The 21548-nt window shown below is 43.0% G+C and overlaps 1 protein-coding gene across 2 annotated transcripts in view; it reads right to left on the bottom strand.

The window, feature by feature from the left end:
• Nucleotides 1–21548, bottom strand: part of DOCK8 (dedicator of cytokinesis 8) — a 252499-nt gene that overhangs the window by 82801 nt on the left and 148150 nt on the right. For both annotated transcript variants that reach the window (XM_082242986.1, XM_082242987.1), the window contains 8 exons: nt 11626–11743; nt 9553–9623; nt 4556–4694; nt 4355–4456; nt 3247–3342; nt 2627–2861; nt 1313–1477; nt 118–278 (listed from right to left, as the gene is read on the bottom strand). In XM_082242986.1, coding sequence (XP_082099112.1) covers nt 118–278; nt 1313–1477; nt 2627–2861; nt 3247–3342; nt 4355–4456; nt 4556–4694; nt 9553–9623; nt 11626–11743 — 1087 coding nt within the window. The remainder of the gene's footprint in view (nt 1–117; nt 279–1312; nt 1478–2626; nt 2862–3246; nt 3343–4354; nt 4457–4555; nt 4695–9552; nt 9624–11625; nt 11744–21548) is intronic.

Here is a 21548-nt window from a genome sequence, read left to right as displayed (position 1 = left end):
ATAACTGTACTTTACCTAGTTATGTAAAACCACAGAAAAGGCTAAAAAACAGCATTTTATAATAAGTAGAGTACTTTTACAGAACAGCAAAGGATTAAAAGTAAGGTCTTCGCTCACCTTGGACGACATAATGTTTTTAACTTCTTCATCTGCACTTTGCATTCCTGCAATATCTGGATTGCTTGAACTCATTGTTCTGGACTGAATTAGTTTAGAACCTACAGCGTTAGCTGTGGTACGTCCAACAGTGTTGTAGCGCATCTCAGAAATATTTCCACCTTAAAAAAGGCATGAAAACAGATGCGTTACCTACTACAAGTCCTTGATGTAAACAGTAAAGAATGGACTTTAAAAGCAAGCCACCTAGTTACAGAAAATGTTATATAAATCTCTGTAGCGGTCCTCCTACAAGTACAACTAGGGGGTGATTTACTAAAACTGGTGCACACAGAATCTGGTGCACCTGTGTATAGTAACCAATAAGTTTTATTGTCAAAACTTAATAACCCAGCTGAAGTTAGAAGTTTGTTGGTTACTTTGCACAGCTGCACCAGATTCTGTGTACACCAGTTTTAGTAAATCTCCTTTCTAATGTACAAATTAGTAGAAAACACAAATGGCTAGTGTGTGTATGCCAAAAAAGAATTCTAGATGTGCCTGCCATATGCTATAATTAATCTGCGTGTTTTTGCTGTATATTCTCCCCACATTTACATAACTGTGGCTTACTAAGTATGTTTAGCATTCATAAGTGTGTGTAAAGTCATTTGTTGGAACTGCAGACACATGCATTTCCCTTAAAATATACTGTATGTCTGGGCAAGATAAAAAAGAAACATTTTGGAGTTGACTTACTAAAGGCAAATAGGAAGTTCACTTTGCAATGGAATGTTCCCCAGAGCTTAGTAAATGTGGAGAAAATTCACTTGATTGGATGATGGAAGTCAGCAGAGCTTCACCTCATTTGCTACTTTTTGGGGAAAATTCCCTTGCAAAGTGAAAAGCCTATTTGCCTTTAGTAAATTAACCACATCCAGCTTTGTACTACATGTAAGTTTTCCCATGGTTTGTCTTTTCAAAAATTCCAATATGCCATGTATGTTGTATCAGTGTATAAAATAAACGATCGTGAAGGGTTAAAGAATGGGATACAGAAATTGTAAACTTATAGCTTCTTGCACAAATGCACAATGGCATCACACAACACTTAAAACCATAAAAAAGTTTACATTTTAAGAACAATAAAACATTAACCTGTTATTAAGAATGTGCAAAATGACTTTCATGACTTAATGTGGGTATAGGACCATACCTGCTATGTACATGTCCTTTTGGACATCTGGAAGACGAAACACGTAATACACATAGGACGCCAGCAAGCAGTTCCTTCCATGCTGATCCTTGATGAGATCTTTACTATTGTGAAGGCTACTCACAATGGAAACCACAGATTCAAATGTAAATTGAGAAAAGGTTGCTGCGAAGAAAGTGGCGATACAGTCTTTTAGAATGTACTCAAACATGTGCTACCATTTTCTGACTGCAATATTAATAGTCTATTTTATGTTGGGAACTCAATGAGGATATCATGTTAAAATGTAAATTTAGAAAGGTATGATCAGACATTTCATGTCACTTTTCACTCTCTTTTTTACTTTTTTCTTTTTTCTTTCGTATTACTAAGTGAACTACTTTATAGCAGAGTTTCAGTCATACATATACGAATACCATTATTGCATTTTTTTATTAATTAAATGTATTAAAATCATTTTTTAAATGCAGCTAGTGTAAATACCTGAATCTGTCTTGATACTGGCTGCTGGTAATTCTCTAAATAAATGTACTTGGGCTAGGAGAGGGACTGGCAACAATAAGAACCAATGAGGTGTGCTGCATTGCAAATGTGTTGACAAGGAACATGCTGGCAGAAGGAGACAGCAGACTGGGCACAAGGACTATCTAATCATTGTACTGCTCTTATTTCAATGTCCAATCACAGGCTGTAGAGAAAAGCCAGATCAACAACTTGACTTTGCTATCTGACAGGACTTTATAAATCTCAAGACTGGAAGACCCAAATTACAAATACAGCCAGCATTCCCATATAAACATTTTCATTTTAATATGCTTAAGTTTAGTTACACTATTGTGGATGTATACCAGGGCAACACTCGTGAACAATTAAGGTTATCTTTATTCCAAGATCTGTGGATTTTCAAGGATTTATATATTGACTTTCATATTAGTGGAATAAAATCAACCAGCTATAATGGCGGTAGTGGCTTCAGCACACGTTCTAGTTAACTAAAGCTCACACACGTTACAATCTAAATCTTCTTTCGATTTACCAAAAAGTATACAGTTCAAAGGCCTTCTTAATGGGGTACAAATTGATTTGATAGTTTAGGTAGGTACATCGTTTTGGTAGATCTAAATTTGCTTGTACGGAGATTGTATGGTCAGATTTTAACGTGTATGGTGAGACTTAACTAAGATGAAGGAACCTACATTACTCTAGATTTCCCTTTGTTGTATGATATTGTAAACACACGTCTAGAAATTCAAAATATTACTCAATGAAAAGTCTCATCAATCAGTAAAAGAGAATGTATTTTAGTCTTCCTACCAGTTTGACCCCCAATCACCATGGGTTGCACAGTAAGATGGAAAAGTTTGTCCAAGACAAGATGAAGGAATAAGACCAATGGTTCCAGTCTGGAAGAACTTAGCTGAATGATACTAAGTTTTAGTTCATGCTCTAGGGAGTTCTCATTGATCTTTTGGTCCAGGACACGGATGGGAAATGATACTGGACCTTCCAGTGCATGGCAGAGAGTGAGGAATTTCTCCAGATGATTGTCCTGAAATTATACATTTATATAGTGTGTATATAGTTTTAATTATTTTCACAGGACCGGACATTTATTTCTTTTTAAGTATTTATTTACAATATTTCTTACAAAATTCAAAAATATTAATAGGACATTACAAAAAAAACATTAAAACACTACAGTTAAAAATTTAACAATTGAAAAAGATATGTTTTTTTTTAATGCTGGATAAAATTTCTAGATTGTAAGCTCTAACGAGCAGGGCCCTCTAGTTCCTCCTGTCTTGAACTGTATTGTAACTGTGTTGTCTTCCTTCATATTGTAAAGCGCTGCGCAAACTGTTGGCGCTATATAAATCCTGTATAATAATAATAATAATAATAATAAATAAGAGGTCGACCATACTTTTCATTACCTGAGTGTGAACAGAAGAAACTGCTTGTACTTCCAAATTAAAAACTCCCTTGTGTCCTTCCACCCACTTTATAGGTGTGGGTTGTGCTGGTAATCTCTGCAAACAAAAAAAACATACATTTGCCTTTAGATGAATAACATGATTTAACATAATGGAAATGTAATAAATCTCATACAGTAAACCTAAATGCTTATCTAGCTATTTTATAGTGCTAAATTCAGAAATTTCCTATTAGACAAAAAAATTGAAGTGTATCCAACCCCCCCATAAATTGCAGAAAACGAATGCATCCTAAGGACTAACTAAAAAAATATATCTAATAGTCTTCTTGTTAGATGGCACTGGCACTACACGTGGCACTAACAATGTCAGAGTGGTGGGGTTGCTTAGCATTTGATATTTAGGTCACCTTCCATGCTCACCTTAACACAATGTATTATACAGTCAGGAATAGAGAACCTTGGTGATATGTATGTAGCTGCTTGCTGGTTGGCTTTGGCATCCATTCCATTTTGGTTCCTATTTCTCTCCCTATGTTTCCATTTCATACAGTTTGAATGCGTCTGGGAAGACAGAACGGGGCCCTTCATAGTGCTGGGCTGAGTATGGCCTGTTAGTTGATTTTTTCAGCTCTAAAAATGATTGATTTTTTTTTTCTAAGTATCCACTGCTATGGCAGTGAGAACAGAAGGAGCAACACATGCTGTGCTATACAAAATGCAATACGTTTTTTGTACCTTATGAGTTGTCATAAAATATAACGTTGGTTGTGGTGATAACCATAGAGCACCCCAGTGTAATGCCAGCCTACAGTTCAAGTAACTCCAATAAGGTAGAATGAAGCAAGAATCCTCTTTGCAGGGTTCTGTTCTCAACCTTCTGAGACAACTTTGACAAAGGGGATATAAATATAACATCCACACATGCAAGGTGGAAGTCAAGATGTCATGCCTTCTCAGTCAGTAGTAGAACCATAGCTAACAACAAAGAATTTACTATAACCAGCCAGCTAGAAATGAAAAAAAAAATCCACAAAATGGCACTTTTTCTCTATAAAATGTAAAATACATTTTAAATTTATTTTAAGATTTAAAATGTATTAGGTTACCTCTGGAGAATGCATTGAGTAATTTGCAGGCAGCTTATCAGTGGCCACAGGGAGGCAGTAATGTCCAGTCTGAAGTCGTTCATTTTGCAAAATTGGCAGCCACTAATAAAAAAAGAAGCAAATTTTGTTAAGAAATTATTGATTTTTAATGAATTATAATAATAATTAAAAAGAGAAAATGTGTTCTGCTTTTTCACTTACAGAATATCCAAGAACAGTTTCCACTGATGTGCCAGTTTTCTGCTGACAGCTTATATGATAAAATGTGAAAAGCAGGTGATGTTTTTCTGTAAGTTTTGCAGGTAGCTTTATTTTGACTTCTTCATAGAAATCAGGGGCCCTAAAAAATAAGGACACATACTAAGCAAAGAAAACATATACATATTAAAGGAAATGTAATTACCAAATACATTGCTCAAAAAAATTGAAGGAACACTTTTTAACCACTTTACCACTAAGCCTATTTTTGACATTTTTTGTTCACAAGTTAAAAACAGTATTTTTTGCTAGAAAACTACTTAAAACCCCCAAACATTATATATATTTTTTAGCAAAGACTCTGGAGAATAAAATGTCGGTCATTGCAAAAATTTTTGTCACGCGGTATTTGCGCAGCGGTCTTTTAAACGCCATTTTTTTGGAAAAAATTAGAAAAATCACATTTCACTGCATTTAAAAAATACTAAACAGTAAAGTTAGCCCATTTTTTTTGTATATTGTGAAAGATGATGTCACGCCGAGTAAATAGATACCCAACATGTTACGGTTTAAAATTGCGCCCCCCCGTGGGATGGCGACAAACTACGGTCAATAGAGATCTCAATCTGCGACGCTTAAAATTTATTTAACGGTTACCAGTTTAGAGTTAGAGTGTAGCTCTTTTTTTTAATTATTGCCCACGCTCTGGCGATCGCGGCGATACCTCACATGTGTGGTTTGAACAGCGATTTCATTCGCGGCTCGACTTGCGTATACGTTTTTTTTTGTGCGCGAGCTAACGGTGATGGGGGCGGCTAATTTTTTTTTTTTTCCTATTTATTTTTTCTTTTTTTTTAACTTTATTACAGGTTTTTAAAAAAAAATAAAAATCTGATCACTTTTATTGCTGTCACAAGCAATGTAAACATCCCTTGTGACACCAATATGTAGTGACAGGTACTCTTTATGGAGGGATCGAGGGTCTAAAAGACCCTAGACCCCTCCACTACACTTCCCTGTATGCAAAACGCCGAAAACGGCATTTTTGCATACAGCCGTTTTTCAAATATGCCGCCTTTTGCAGCACAGTAACCCGGAAATGACGTCATGGACGCTGTCTCCGGGTTACGTCATCGGAGACCCGATCGATGCCGTTTCCGGCATTCATCGGGACTCCATCCAGCCGGCAGACGTGCTCGGGGCTCATGGTGGGACGGGAAGCCCCGAGCAAAGCCACGGAAGGCGGCGGGAGGGGGGGGACGTCCCCTCCCGCCCCCCCCGGGTAACGATTGAGCGGCTCCCGAGCCGCATCGGTCATTACCGACGGAAAGCCGACCGTCGGCTTCAAACAACGGCACCATCCCGGTATAACCCCTTAAAGTCAGCCGACGTAGGTCTACGTGGCTAGACGTTAAGTGGTTAATCAGAGTACAGCATCAAGTCAATTAAACTCCTGGGATATTGATCTGGTCAGTTAAGTAGCGGGGGAGGGGTTGGTTAATAATTTTCAGCTGCCTTGATGTTAATGAAATTAACAACAGGGCACTACTAGATGGGCAACAATGAGACAACCTCCAAAACAGGAATAGTTTTTACAGGTGGAGGCCACCAAATTTTTTTCCTTATTCATCTTTTCTGACTGTTTTTCACTAGTTTTGCATTTAGCTAGGGTCAGTGTCACTACTGGTAGCATGAGGCGATACCTGGACCCTATAGAGGTTGTACAGGCATTCCAACTCCTCCAGGATGGCACATCAATATGTGCCATTGCCAGATGTTTGCTGTGTCTCCCACCACAGTCTCAAGAGCATGGAGGAGATTCCAGGAGTCAGGCAGTTACTCTAGGAGAGCTGGACAAAAACTGTGGAGAACATTACGCTGCCTGTAACATTGTTCAGCATGACCGGTTTGGTAGTGGGTCAATGATGGTCTGGCATATCCAAGGAGGGACGCACAGACCTCAATAGGCTAGACAATGGCATCCTGATAGCCATTAGGTTTTAGGATGAAATCTTTGAACCCATTGTCAGACCTTACGCTGGTGCAGTGGGTCCTGGGTTCTTCCTGGTGCACGACAATGCCCGGCCTCATGTGGCGAGAGTATACAGCCAGTTCCTGGAAGATGAAGGAATTGATACCATTAAATGGCACCCACGCTCGCCTGACATAAGTCCAATAGAACACCTATGGGACATTATGCTTTGGTCCATCTGACGCCACCAGGTTGCACCTCAGTCTGTTTAGGAGCTCAGTGATGCCCTGGTCTAGATGTGGGAGGAAATACCCCAGGACACCATCCGTCGTCTCAAAAGGAGCATTCCCTGACGTTGTCAGGCATGCATACAAGCACGTGGGGGGCCATAAAAACTACTGAGTACCGTTTGAGTTGCTGCAATAAAATTTCAGCAAAATGGACTAGCCTGGTGCATCATTTTTTCAATTAGATTTTCGGGGGTGTCTCTGAATTCAGCCCTCTGTAGGTTGATAATTTTCATTTCCATCAAACGATGTGGCATCCTTTCATTCCTAACACATTACATAGTCCATATCAGTATAGATATCCAGCATGATATTTTTTCCCATTGAGATCTGTGTTTTCAAAGTGTTCCTTTCATTTCTTTGAGCAGTGTATAAACAAACTTCTTGACATTCGTCTGAACCAAATTATCTGCCTTTGGAGAGTCCGAAAATGTTTTCCTTCACTGCTCTTTACTAATAGGCAGTGATACTACACCATGTTTCCTACATCTGTTCATAAACTTCTCTGAGAGTACCATGAAAATACTTTGCAAAGCAGGAAATTACTTTTCAAGGATGTCTGAAAAACACTAACTATATCTGCCATTTCTCATGTCCTCTTTTGCTGTGAATACATTGAATGAAAGGTGTACTTTTTCCCATATTGTTTGGGCTTATATACATTTATAGTGCCTGTACAATAAGCCATTAATCAATTAATCTTCAGCATTTACCAGTTAGATCATCCAGAATAGAGCAATATAATTCCTGCTTGGTAGATACTGGTCATTTTATAATGTGCTCTTTTAAAATGAAAGTTTATCTTATGCGTTGTTGGGGCAGGCTGAACCTTTCCACACTAGAGGTAAATTTAGTAGCACGCTAGTCTAGTCTATGTTCAACTTGCCATAGCTAGGGTAAACTTCAAAACTAGACATGTGCAAATCAATTTGGTCCGAATACAAATTCGGACTATATTTTTGGTTATTTGGAGATTCGGATGTATTCAAATCTCCTTATGAAATAGTAATGAATTTCACAGAAATTCGTTTCATTTATTAGTTTTCTAACGAATTCCAAATTTTCAAAATGATTTGGATCGGTCGATTTAAATTCTGTGTGATGAATAGCTGGATTTTAAGCAGCGGGTCGGGAAGCTTCCCCACTTCCCCACTGATAGCTAAAAAAAAACCAATGGATTGGGAATAGAAAATTCCCAATCCATACCAGACCCTTATCCGAGCATGCAGCCCTGCAGGCCAGGAAAGGAGGGGGAGATGAGCGAGCAAGTGCTTTTCGCCCCCCCCCTCCCCCATGAATATGAGTATGGCCTACCCATTCACCAAAACATTTTAAAAAGTGAATAAAGACAGTACAAGAGTTTTTGATATTTCAACTATTAAAAAATTAAAACAATGTCCCCCAATGTAGATCCTTCATCAATCACGCCACCCGCTGCCGGAACCCCAAACCCTCCCTCCAAAAAAACCCCCTCCAGCTTCACTGAACACTCTTACTGACTCCCTTCACTGAACACTTTTACTGACTTCTGACATTTCTTAAATAGCTAAGGGGCGGAGTCATCCAATGAGGTCAGTGGATGACCCCACCCTATGACATCAGCCCAGCATGCCCTAGTCAGTGATGTCACAAGGGAGTGGGGCCACATGCTGATATCATCAGATGATCTATTAGCTATTCTTAGCTATTTAAGAAACGTCAGGTGGAGGAGCAGGCATTCGGTGGGGAAGGTTCGACAAGGCCAGATGTTTTTGTTTTCTTTTTTTTGGGTCCGGTGGTGGCAGTGGGCAGTGTGATTTTGGGACATTGTTTTTATAATTTTAAATAAAGGAATTGTCAAAAACTTGTGTATGGTCTTTATTCACTTTTTTATGTATGGGTACCCCATACTCATTCACATGGGGGGGGGGCAAGATCTTGTTAAAGGGGGCTTCCAGATTCCCATAAGCCCGCAGACCCCCACAACCACAGCTCAGGGTTGGGGGAAGAGGCCCTTGTCCAAATCAACATGGGGACAAGGTGCTTTGCGGTGGGCCCCCATGTTGAGGGCATGTGGTTCCCCTTCCCTGGCCTGCGGTGCTGCATGCTCAGATAGGGGTCTGGTATTGATTTTGGGGGGAACCCAACTCTGTTTTTTTTTTTTTTTTTAATTTTGGTATGGGGTTCCCCTTAGAATCCATACCAGACCAGAAAGGCCTGGTATGGATTGCTGGAGGGAGGGGGGGCGCCCAGACTGTTATTGTTCTGAATTTTATATTGATGGCATTGTTTTGTTTACATATTAGCTGTCAGTGGGGAAGCCTGATGACAGCTGATGAGTCATCGGTTGTTAGGGACGCAGCAACCGACTTCCCGACCCGCTGCTTAACAACCAGTTATTCTTCACACAGAATTGTAATTGGCTGATCATTGTTTGACCAAATTCATCGTAATTTAAATTGTTCCGAAAATTTGGAGTTAAGGAAAATAAACAAATTTTGAAACAAAACAAAATTAATTCCGAAAGGAAACTAAATTAGTAACATAACAAATCTATCCAAAACAAAAGTAATTTTTCTGCTTCTGCACATGTCTATTCTACACTATTACCAGGGTGGCATAGACGTCCTAAGACTGAGTTTAAGATTGTGTGGAAGTAGGTGCAGTCAGGGTGAAAATGGCCAGACAAAGCTTGGATAATTTCAGTGAGGGTGGTGCCACACAGTTTTGGTAAATTTGAAATATGTAGCTGTCAGACCTACTTATTATGATAGGTAATTGCTGTGCACAATTCTTCCAGGAATTCTGGGCCATTGGATTTCCCAAAAATTACCTGTAAATTCAAAGACACACAAATAACAATCAATTACTTTTTTTCTGTGGTCAGCAAAATCAATTACTAAATCAAAATCAAATCAATTACTTTTTTTCTGTGGTCAGCAAAATAAAAAAAAAATCATAAATTGATTTTTAAGATAAAACTCATTATTACATGATGGAACTAAAACTGGAGGACTAATCTAATTACTGGAACTAAAACTGGAGGACTAATCTAATTCAACTAACAGGCTAAAAATGAAACATTTCCAAAATGCAATGTTGCTTTCAACTTTGTTCTTTTACATAGTTAGTCAGGTTGAAAAAGTCCATCTAGTTCAACCAATAAAAGTGAAAAAAAATACAATCCTAAATACACAATCCTATACCCGCAGTTGATCTGGAGAAGGCAAAAAAAAAACCAGCAAAGCATGATCCAATTTGCTCCAGCAGGGGAAAAAAATTCTTTCCTGATTCTCCAAGAGGCAATCAGATATTCCCTGGATCAACTATACCTCAAGCTTCTAGGCTTTATTGCCAAAGCTTAAGTCTCCATTCACTCTTGTGTGACTTGTCATGCGACTCTGGACATCAAAGTCGCATGACAAGATGCAGCCCATTCTTTTCAATGGCACCCATTCAAATTGGTGCAAATTAAAGTCGCACCGAGTTTGAAAAGGTGTCTGCACTACTTTGGGGCAACTTTTGATGTGACTTTGGTCCAAAGAATGTACAGTTGGATCAAAGTTGCACCAAAAGTCGCATCGAAAGCGTGCTCCAAAGTTGCACTAGAAATCGTGCGACTTTGAAGATGCGCTAATGTGAATAGAGCATAATTTAACAAGCTGAAGTTAGAAGATAATTGGTTACTATGCACAGCTGCACCAGATTCTGTGTGCAACAGCATTAGTAACTCTCCCCCATATTGCTGTTCTTTTCACTATCTACTAAAAAATCTCTTTGGAATTGTAAATATAAATCACAATATGAGAAAAGAAGATTGATGTATTATAATACGAGTGGAGAATTTTGTAACAAAACAAATCTTTTAACCATATTGGATCAGGTAACATGGAGGAAATGTTAGCAAGGGTCCATATCAGCGGCTTGCTAATAGGCTGAGCCAGCTTCCAGTCCAGGCATCTGGGTGGATCCCATTAAAATTGGGATCTTTCAAGAGTGATGTCAGCCGACAGCAGGCTCTAGCTTGCTGTTGGCTAAAAACAGGTCACAGGAGTGCAGAATGAATTGCACTACTGCGATTCATAGGAGAAGTATAGCCATAATAGCGTTGGCCATACTTTTCCTTTAAACTGTTTAAAGGAAACCTGCAGTGGGAGACTATGGAGGTAACAATTGATGGCATCTAATAAAAAAGCTGGATGTTTGACTGTCAGTCTGATCCAATGGCATTAAAACATCTTATAAGATACTGAACTGGAACAAATATGCAGGTTGAGATTTCTGACATCTCCATAACTGACTAAAGCAGGCTATACACGGTTAAAATCTTAGCTGGTTCAGCAGGAACTGGATGAGATTCGAACTGTGCATGAGCAGGCTGAATGTACCAAGTTGACTGATTGATCAACTTGGATACAACTAGCATGCCGGTCTTTACTTGCGATTATCGCTAGTGGCTTCTATAGCCACTAGCAATAGCCCCTATCTTCTCTTGGCGGAGATTACTTCTGAGAATACAATGGCCCATCAGGAGGGATTCCTGCATCAACACTGTCTGTGATGATGGGGAAATTCACTCCGTGTATGGCCAGCCTAACCTCTATGCTTATTTCAGGTCTGCATTCGAAAGTGATAAATCTGTTCAAAGGATTTTGAGCGGGAGGTGGCCAACAGGGTCACCCAATGATCAATTTTTCAATTGTGTATGGCCAGCTTTAGAAAGAAATCAGCAATGACAGCCCCCATGTTTCTCTAAGTAAGTTTCCTTATCATAATTTGCATCCTTTTTAGGATAAAGTTAACAAAATGTTAAAAATCTAATTCGATGTGGTTACCGGCAAAGAGCATTTAGGATCTTCCCCACACATAAACTGTATTTTGATAGTAATGTTTCTTGCAGATGAAAGGCGATTTGCGAAATTCAGTCTCTGTGGGTAGACATAGAGCAAGTTCCTGAAAGACATTAAAAGAAATTCTTTAGTAAAGAGCACGAAGAACCAATAGATTTATGGGCCCTTAAATGCAATTTAGAGTCAATTGAACCAACCAACAAACAAGAGAATGGAAAGATGGAAGCTACAGTGCCTTGCGAAAGTATTCGGCCCCCTTGAACTTTTTGACCTTTTGCCACATTTCAGGCTTCAAACATAAAGATATAAAACTGTAATTTTTTTTTTGAAGAATCAACAACAAATGGGACACAATCATGAAGTGGAACGAAATTTATTGGATATTTCAAACTTTTTTAACAAATAAAAAACTGAAAAATTGGGCGTGCAAAATTATTCAGCCCCCTTAAATTATTACTTTGTAGCGCCACCTTTTGCTGCGATTACAGCTGTAAGTCGCTTGGGGTATGTCTCTATCAGTTTTGCACATTGAGAGACTGAAATTTTTGCCCATTCCTCCTTGCAAAACAGCCCGAGCTCAGTGAGGTTGGATGGAGAGCGTTTGTGAACAGCAGTTTTCAGTTCTTTCCACAGATTCTCGGTTGGATTCAGGTCTGGACTTTGACTTGGCCATTCTAACACCTGGATATGTTTATTTGTGAATCATTCCATTGTAAATTTTGCTTTATGTTTTGGATCATTGTCTTGTTGGAAGACAAATCTCCGTCCCAGTCTCAGGTCTTTTGCAGACTCCATCAGGTTTTCTTCCAGAATGGCCAGATTTGTGCAGTATACGACTGATTGTTGTCCTATGGACAGAGTCTCCCATCTCAGCTGTAGATCTCTGCAGTTCATCCAGAGTGATCATGGGCCTCTTGACTGCATCTCTGATCAGTCTTCTCCTTGTATGAGCTGAAAGTTTAGAGGGACAGCCAGGTCTTCGTAGATTTGCAGTGGTCTGATACTCCTTCCATTTCAATATTATCGCTTGCACAGTGCTCCTTGGGATGTTTAAAGCTTGGGAAATCGTTTTGTATCCAAATCCGGCTTTAAACTTCTCCACAACAGTATCTCGGACTGGCCTGGTGTGTTCCTTGTTCTTCATGATGCTCTCTTCGCTTTAAACGGACCTCTGAGACTATCACAGTGCAGGTGCATTTATAAGGAGACTTGATTACACACAGGTGGATTCTATTTATCATTATTAGTCATTTAGGTCAACATTGGATCATTCAGAGATCCTCACTGAACTTTTGGAGAGAGTTTGCTGCACTGAAAGTAAAGGGGATGAATAATTTTGCACACCCAATTTTTCAGTTTTTTATTTGTTAAAAAAGTTTGATATATCCAATATATTTCGTTCCACTTCATGATTGTGTCCCACTTGTTGTTGATTCTTCAAAAAAAATTATATCTTTATGTTTGAAGTCTGAAATGTGGCAAAAGGTCGCAAAGTTCAAGAGGTTCAAATACTTTCGCAAGGCACTGCACCCCTCATTCCCTACTCTTTTCTTACTCTGGACAACTCAATCTTTGTCAGCTGACTTGGCTGAAATTGAGCTGTGGGTGGCCCTCTGAGCACCATTTCATTGTCAGCAGAACAGAGCCAGCATTCAATTAGATGTTGGCTGAACAGCAACTGCATACTACCAATCTGAACACAAAAGCCAGCAGGTATCCATGCCATTTAAGGTGAATGGGGAAAGGGAGTGATTTTGCGGGGTTGGACGAGAGAAACGTAAATGTGTACAGCTAACTTACAAGTTCAGCAGTGAAGAGAGGGGGCGAAGAAATTAAGGCGAAAAAAGTTATCAAAATATATTCTGTTTGAAGCTTGTTGCTGCCCCCCCCCCCCCCCAACCCTGCTGACCTAGGCATGGACCTATGAGTGCCATTCTAGTAAATACAATCCTGATTGTGAATTTCTGCCAGTTTTTTTATATTTTGGGACAAGAACATGACCTGTAAGGTTGCTTTTTAAAGGGGTTTAAAAGGTAATTTGTCCAGCCACCCCAAAAGACTTAACAGCATTAAAACCTGAACTGTGAGAGTAAATGTTTTACAGATGGAAGTGTCAATTTTCACAATATGATGCCAATACAATTCGAATTATCCTTGATCAAAAGAATATACAGCTCCAAAGTCCTACTCATGAACCTAAACCAACACTTCTATTAGTGCCCTAATAATAATAAGTAGTCAACTACAAAAAAATGATTGATAATTGTCAGATAAAAACAGAATTATTGATTACATTTATGGCAACTGGATATCAAAGATGATAGGTGAATAGACAGGTAATTTTTCCAGTACTGAAAAATATCATATACGGCTGTGATCATTGTTTTCTGACATCTGGAAAACCTCCCGCCTTTAGAACACAATAGCAGAGCAGGAGTGATTTCCCCATTAACACTATGTTGCTGGGGTAATCGAGCAAAAAAAATGGAAAATCTATGGCCAGCCTTACTAAAAAGCAAGAATACTTTTAATAAAGCATATTTGAGTAAAAAAAAAGAAAAAAACTCATGAAATAAATGCAACGCAGTTCAACACGTCAGTGTGGGATTGATTTACTAAAACTGGAGCGTGCAAAATCGGGTGCAGCTCTGCAAAGAAACCAATCAGCTTCCAGTTTTTTTTATCAAACTTAATAGAACAAGCTGAAGTTAGAAGCTGATTGGCTGCCATGCACAGCTGCGCCAGATTTTGTACTCCCCTAGTTTTAGTAAATCAACCCCACTATTTTATGCTTTCAGGGACCGTTCACACCACACTAGTCCAGTGTGTTTTTTTTTTGCATTAAAAACTTAAAGTATGTTATACTGTTTCCAATGGCGTACTGCAGTCAGTTACATGGCATTCCAGTTCCAGAAAAAAAAAAGTAGACCATGCTGCATTTTTTCTGCACTGGAATGCATCAAAAACGCACTGGACCCCAGTATAGTGAAAAATAAAACAGGAAAAAAAGAAGAAAAAAAGCATCTGAAATGCATCTGGAAACTCATCAAAAAAGCACCAGAACACGTAAAAAATTAGCTAAAAACGGAAACACCTGGAACAGATCTGGAGTGAGTTTTTATGGTGTGAATCAGCCCTTAGAGAGTTCAAGTCCATAATGTGGACAATATTGACATAGCCCCAAATGATCCACAATGGTTAAAAACTGACATGATGCAGAAGTACTTACTATAAATAAAGGTGAATAAAGCACCTGGATTAGATGGCTTACACCCTTGGGTTCTCAAAGAGTTGAGCTCTGTTTATAACTTTTAGAGACTCTTTAATAACTGGCATAGTACCACTAGATTGGTGAAAAGTCAATGTGGTGACTAGATTTTAAAATACCTGTTATTTTAACTTCTATAGTTAGAAAGATATTTGACAATTTAATAAAACATATAGATGAGTTTTTGCTAGAAAATAATATTTTCAAGCAATAGTCAGCATGGATTCACAAAAGAAGTTGTCAAACAAATTTGATTCTTTTTTTTTTATGAGGGGGAAAGCAAAACTTTAGACAAAGGAGTGGCTGAAATTTTGTATACTTGGATTTTTCAAAAGTGTTTGAAACAGTTCCCAACAAATGGCTAATGTAAAAGTTATTGTAAAATCAGTTTGTAAATGGTCAGAAAACAAGCTTAAAGACCGTATTCAGAGAGTAGTGGTTAATGATTCATACTCTGAATGGTCTAAGGATATAAGTGGTGTACCCCAAGGTTGAGTGTTGGGACCCTTATTTTTTAAAATTATTTAAGGTCTGGGATTGAAAGTACTTTTTAAGTGTCTGCAGATGACACCAAGTTATGCACTGGAATACCATCCTTACAGGATATCTCCAACTTACAAGCTGACCGCAATGCACTGTTTAACTGGGCAACTATGTGGCAAATGAGGTTTAATGTTAATAAATATAAAGCTATGCACTTGGGTGCTAAAAACATGCATGCATCATACATTCTTGGAAGAGAACAGCTAGGGAAGTCAATGGTGGAGAAGGATCTGGGTGTTCTGGTAGATCATAGACTTATAATAGCATGCAATGCCTAACTGCAGTTTCTAAAGCTAGTAAAATAATTTCTTGTGTAGCACCCTCCTAGTCAAGTACTAGGTGGAAAACGGAATTTTTGTAAAATCTTACCTGTAAAATTCCTTTCTCTGAGTCCTCCGACAGTCGCCGCCTCTTCATATTCGTCACATATGGGGTATTAGACTTTGCTCCGAAGGAGTAGCTAGGCAACAGAATATGTTAACATTAAAGCTTTTAACATATCCCACCCTCAAGGGGTGGTCCCCTCAGTCAATACCCTCCTACTTCCTGCAACCATATCTCAGTTTTAGTGGAATAGCAGTAGAGTATACAACCAAACCCCAAAAGAGGGGCGGGGGCGGCGACTGTCGGAGGACTCAGAGAAAGGAATTTTACAGGTAAGATTTTACAAAAATTCCGTTTTCTCTTACGTCCTCCGATAGTCGCCGCCTCTTCATATTCGTCACATATGGGGACGTCCCAAAGCAGTGCAAACATGAGGGGTGGGAAACGCATCCGCGCCGAAAGGCAACGCAGTCTCCGCATCAAAGAAAGGAACCTTACCAAAGGAAGGAACCCAGCTGGGCAACAGGAAAAAACAGGTGCTCAACAGGAGCAACAACCCAGGAAAAGACAAATAACCAGGGGATAAAAAACTTATCCCAACAGCCAGTGGTCCCTACAAGGGACCCTAGGGAATCGCCGCACTAAGAACCTTGCGGCCAAAGGAAGCATCCGCCGATGCCTGAACATCTACTTTGTAGAATTTTGTGAAAGTGTGCACGGTCGACCAAGTCGCCGCCTTACACACCTGGGCTACAGAAGCCCCATGACGACAGGCCCAAGACGTACTCAGAGATCTAGTAGAGTGCGCCTTCACAGGCACAGGGGGAACCTTCCCCTGCAAAGCATAGGCCTGTTCAATGGTCTGCCTGATCCATTTGGCGATGGTAGAGGCCGACGCCGCCATGCCCTTCCGAGGACCCTCTGGAAGAACAAACAAGGAATCCGTCTTTCGAAAAGACTCAGTCGATTTAAGGTAAACCCTTATCGCCCGAACAACATCCAAAGAATGTAATCTCACCTCCTTTGGATGTGTAGGCTTCGCGCACAGCGAAGGCAAGACAATATCCTCATTAAGATGGAATTCCGAAACTCGTTTCGGAAGAAAAGAAGGATTAGGTCGCAAGACCACCTTATCCAAATGAACAACCAGATACGGAGACTTGCAGGACAAAGCTGCCAGCTCCGACACTCTGCGAGCCGAAGTGATCGCAACCAAAAAGGCGACCTTTTTGGACAACATAGACAACGAGATCTCCCTGATCTGTTCAAAAGGAGCACGCTGCAACACAGATAGAACGAGATTCAAGTCCCAAGGGGGCAGAGGATCCCTCCTAGGGGGAACCAGATGCCGCACACCCTGAGCAAAAGTGCCAACCAAGGAGTTGGAGGCCACGGGACGTTGAAACAGAACGGCCAGCGCAGACACCTGACCCTTTATCGTAGCCAGCGCCAAACGCTGATCGACACCCGTTTGAAGGAAGGACAGCACTCGGGAAACCGAGTACGTGCGGGGAGAAAATCCCCTGGACTCACACCAAGCAAAATAGGCCTTCCAAGTACGGTAATAAACCTTCCCCGAGGAAGACTTCCTCGCGTTGATCAAGGTATGAACGACCTCTGGGGAGAGACCCTTCTCCCTCAGGACCTCGGTCTCAACAGCCAGGCCGTCAAAGCCAGCGACTGTAAAGCAGGATGGTATATTGGACCTTGAGACAGGAGATCGTCTCGAAGAGGCAAACGCCACGGGGCGTCGACCGCCAGATTCACGAGGTCTGCGTACCAGGACCGGCGAGGCCAGTCCGGTGCCACAAGAATCACAGTGCTGCGTTCCGAGTGTAACCTGCGAAGGAACCTGGACAGCAACTGAATCGGTGGAAACGCGTACATCAGCCTGTACTGATGCCACGGGGGCCACTAACGCGTCCGACGCGTCTGCCCGAGGGTCGCGCCCTTGCCACGAACCTTCTCACCTTGTTGTTGAGACGAGACGCGAACAGGTCCACATCTGGAAGACCCCACTTCGCGCACAACATCTGGAAGACAGTCGGGTGGAGAGACCATTCCCCCTGATCCAGGGTCTGGCGACTCAGATAGTCCGCCTGCCAGTTCTCCACCCCCGGAATGTGAACCGCCGTTATCGCCGGGACATGAGTCTCGGCCCAAGTCAGAATGTCGGCCACTTCTCGAGCCGCTCGGGCACTCCTGGTGCCCCCTTGGTGGTTGATGTAGGCCACCGCCGTGGCATTGTCCGTCTGCACCCGAACCGGGCAGCCCCGCAGCCGGTCCGTCCAGCGATGAAGACAGAGATTTATCGCACGCAATTCCAGAATGTTGATCGGAAGGGAGGACTCCCCCTCCGACCAAGTCCCCTGGGCGGACAGAACGCCCAGAACACCACCCCAGCCCGACAGGCTGGCATCCGTGGTGATTACCGTCCACGAGATAGGACAAAACGACTTGCCCCCGGACACCATCGGGGACTGGAGCCACCACAGAAGGTCTCTTCTGGTGCGATGACTCAACGAGATTTGAAGATCCAGAGATTGAGGTCGCCCGTCCCACATGGACAGGATCTCCGCTTGGAGACCCCGCGTGTGAAACTGGGCGAAGGGAATCGCCTCGAAGGCCGAGACCATCAATCCCAGACATCTCATGCACGTCCGCAGAGACGAGTGCGGAACGTCCCTGAGGGACCTGACTTCCTCCTGAAGAGTTCTGAGTTTGTCTTCCGGCAGGAAGACCTTCGCCTGTACCGAGTCCAGAATCATTCCCAGGTAGGGAAGACAAACCGACGGACTCAGCGTCGACTTTGGAAAATTTATCGTCCAACCAAACTCCTGCAGAGTTTGCATCGTGACAGACAGGTCCTCCTCCAGACCCTGGCTGGTCGCAGACCGAACCAGAATGTCGTCCAGATACCCCAGGACAGAAATGCCTTGGGCCCTCAACAATGCCAGAACCGGTGCAAGCACCTTGGTGAAGACCCGCGGAGCCGAGGCGAGACCAAAAGGCAACGCCACGAACTGGTAGTGATCCTCCGCAATGGCCAATCGAAGGTACCTCTGGTGACCCTCGAAAATGGGGATGTGAAGATACGCATCCTTCAAATCGATGGAGGCCATGAATTCCCCCGGAACCAGGGCAGCCACCACCGACCGCAGGGATTCCATGCGGAACTTGCGATCCCGCACAGAGCGGTTCAGAGCCTTCAAGTCCAGAATTGGACGAACCTTGCCCTCCTTTCTGGGCACGGTGAACAGATTGGAATAAAACCCCCGAAATCTGTCCCGATGAGGCACCGGAACTACCACTCCCTGAGCCCTCAGGTCCCGCACCGCCAGGTGTAGGTCCCGCAAACGCTCTGGAGACAGTTGAAGATTTGAGGGAAAAAATCTGCTCTCCGGCCGAAAGAGAAACTCGATCTTGTAACCAGATCGAACGATCTCCTGAACCCATCTGTCCCGCACACGGGCCAACCAGGGCTGAAGAAAACCGAGCAAGCGTCCCCCCACCCCAAAACTGGGTGAGGGCGCCCCTTCAGGCCGCACTGTTATGGGCTGCGGATCCGGATTGACCGGACTTCTGTTTTCCAGACCAGGGCTTCTTCTGAGAGCCTTGACCTTTGAACGGTTTGCCCTTGTAGTGCGACCGAAAGGCACGAAAGGACCCCTGAGGGGGCCGAAAATTAGCATGCTTCTTCCCAGAAGCCCCCTTAGCCTTGGGGAAATGGGGCAAGAGAGTGCTCTTACCTCCGGTGATCCCCTTAATCAACACATCCAAGGACTCCCCAAAAAGGCGAGACCCATCATAAGGCAGATTGGCTAAGGTCTTACGTGAAGACTGGTCCACCGACCAACATTTCAACCAAACCAGGCGGCGAGACAACACCGCCACGCTGTGCACACGTGCAGCCAACGGAACCAGGTCCAGGTCCGCATCACACAGATACATGACACCCTGGTGGATTTGATCCACCATATCCAGGGTCGCCGGCGAGGCCGAATCGGCCACTAGGACGCGCCTAAGCATCTGCGTCCAACTTGCGATCGCCTGGGCCGCCATGAGAGAAGCAAACAGAGCCTTAAGCATAGAACCCGTAACAGAATAAGTATGACGGGCAAGAGACTCCAATCTCCTATCCGTGGCATCACGGAACACAGGGGAATCCTCTGCAGGAATCGCAGTGGATTTGTTTAAAACCGCAATTGCGTGATCCACTGGGGGAGGCACACACCACCTTTCATCAGTGTAAGGCGAGAAAGGATAACGCAGCTTGAACCTACTTGGTACAGCAAAAGGTTTGCGCAGATTGCGCCATTGTTCCTTAACAGCGCGCTGAAAATCATCATTGCAGGGAAAAACCTGCGGCGTCCTGCGTTTTCTCTGCGTCCCATAAGCCGCCAAGGCAGCGGGGGGACACACTTCATCCTGCAAACGCAGCGTTTGCTTTATGGAAGCAATCAATTCATCCATGATTGCAAGCTCTTCAGGCGAGCCAGGGGGAGAATTATCAACCCCTTCAACTTCAGCCTCCACCTCGGACCCCACTAGATCCAGGGAGCAGCAGGACCCCGATAAGGAGGCCCCCGCCATAACAGCCCCATCACCTTCACCCTCAGAATCAGAGGAAAGAGCAACTCTGGGTCTTTTAGTAGATTGAGCAGCCACCAGCATCTGCACCTGAGCAGCAAGGCCAGCCACAATAGTGGCTAAATCCCCCCTGGGGGGGAAACAGCGGTCCCCTGGCTTTCCACCAAGGCGGTAGGAAATTTGCCCTCCTGAGAATCCATTGCCCCTATAACAAATGCCGGATAATAAAGGGTTAACTGCCCCTTTAATCAAGCGCGGCGAGCGCAGCCCACCGCACCACACACAAGCACAAGCACAATGAGACCGCCACAGGGAATATTAAACTTAACACAGGCAATGGATAGCAAGAACAGAAGGATAAAACCTGAGGAGACCCTCGCCGCTGCTGCTGCTGCCTCGATCGGTGTTCCTGGAGAAGAGGAAGTGATGCTGCCAGGGCGCTCTATGAAAGCCTATGGGAGGCTACAAGAAAATGGCCGCCATGCATGTAGAACATGCGGCCGGAGCGAGTGTAGGCAAAATGGCGCCATTTGGCACCGAAACCGCCGCTCCACAGTACAGTAATGCACACGTCATCCATGTATAAAAACACATGTCAGATCGCCGCAGCGATCGCTGTATAATGCCCAAACATGCCACAAAACATGCCCCACAGCACACAGCTTCTCACACTGACAAGGCTGACACACACAGTGTCACACAGCTCCCCCCCCCCCCTTGCAGCCCACAGCATGCAGCCGAGAGATAGGGAGACAAACAGTGTGAATAGAGGCAGGTTACACAGTCCCAGACTGACACCCCCCCAGACATACAGGTCCCCACATAAATACACTTACCTCACAATGGCATGGGGGACCCGCACAGGCGAACAAGCCGCTGCACATGAGGCAGGGAGAGTCGCATACAAGACGCACAGAATGGGGGTTAAGAAACCGCACAGCGTCCAGTGAGGTAGCCACCTCACCAATCATCCCTGCACCGAACAGGGATGGGTCGTTCACTGTGCCAGGAGCGTTACCTGGCTGAACGCTCGATGGCAGGCTGGGAAGCCACTGACCCACGACCTGCGACCAGGGGGATCAGCCCGAGACCCAGCCCGCATGATCCTCTTCATCCGAAGAACTAACTAACGCTGACAAAAAGAACAGCTAAGTAAAGGTAGAGAGAAAACTCAAACAAAAAT

Source organism: Pelophylax lessonae, assembly GCF_965119305.1.
Source record: "Pelophylax lessonae genome assembly, chromosome: 1".
In the NCBI taxonomy this organism is placed as follows: domain Eukaryota; kingdom Metazoa; phylum Chordata; class Amphibia; order Anura; family Ranidae; genus Pelophylax; species Pelophylax lessonae.
This window is presented reverse-complemented; position numbering and strand designations above follow the sequence as displayed.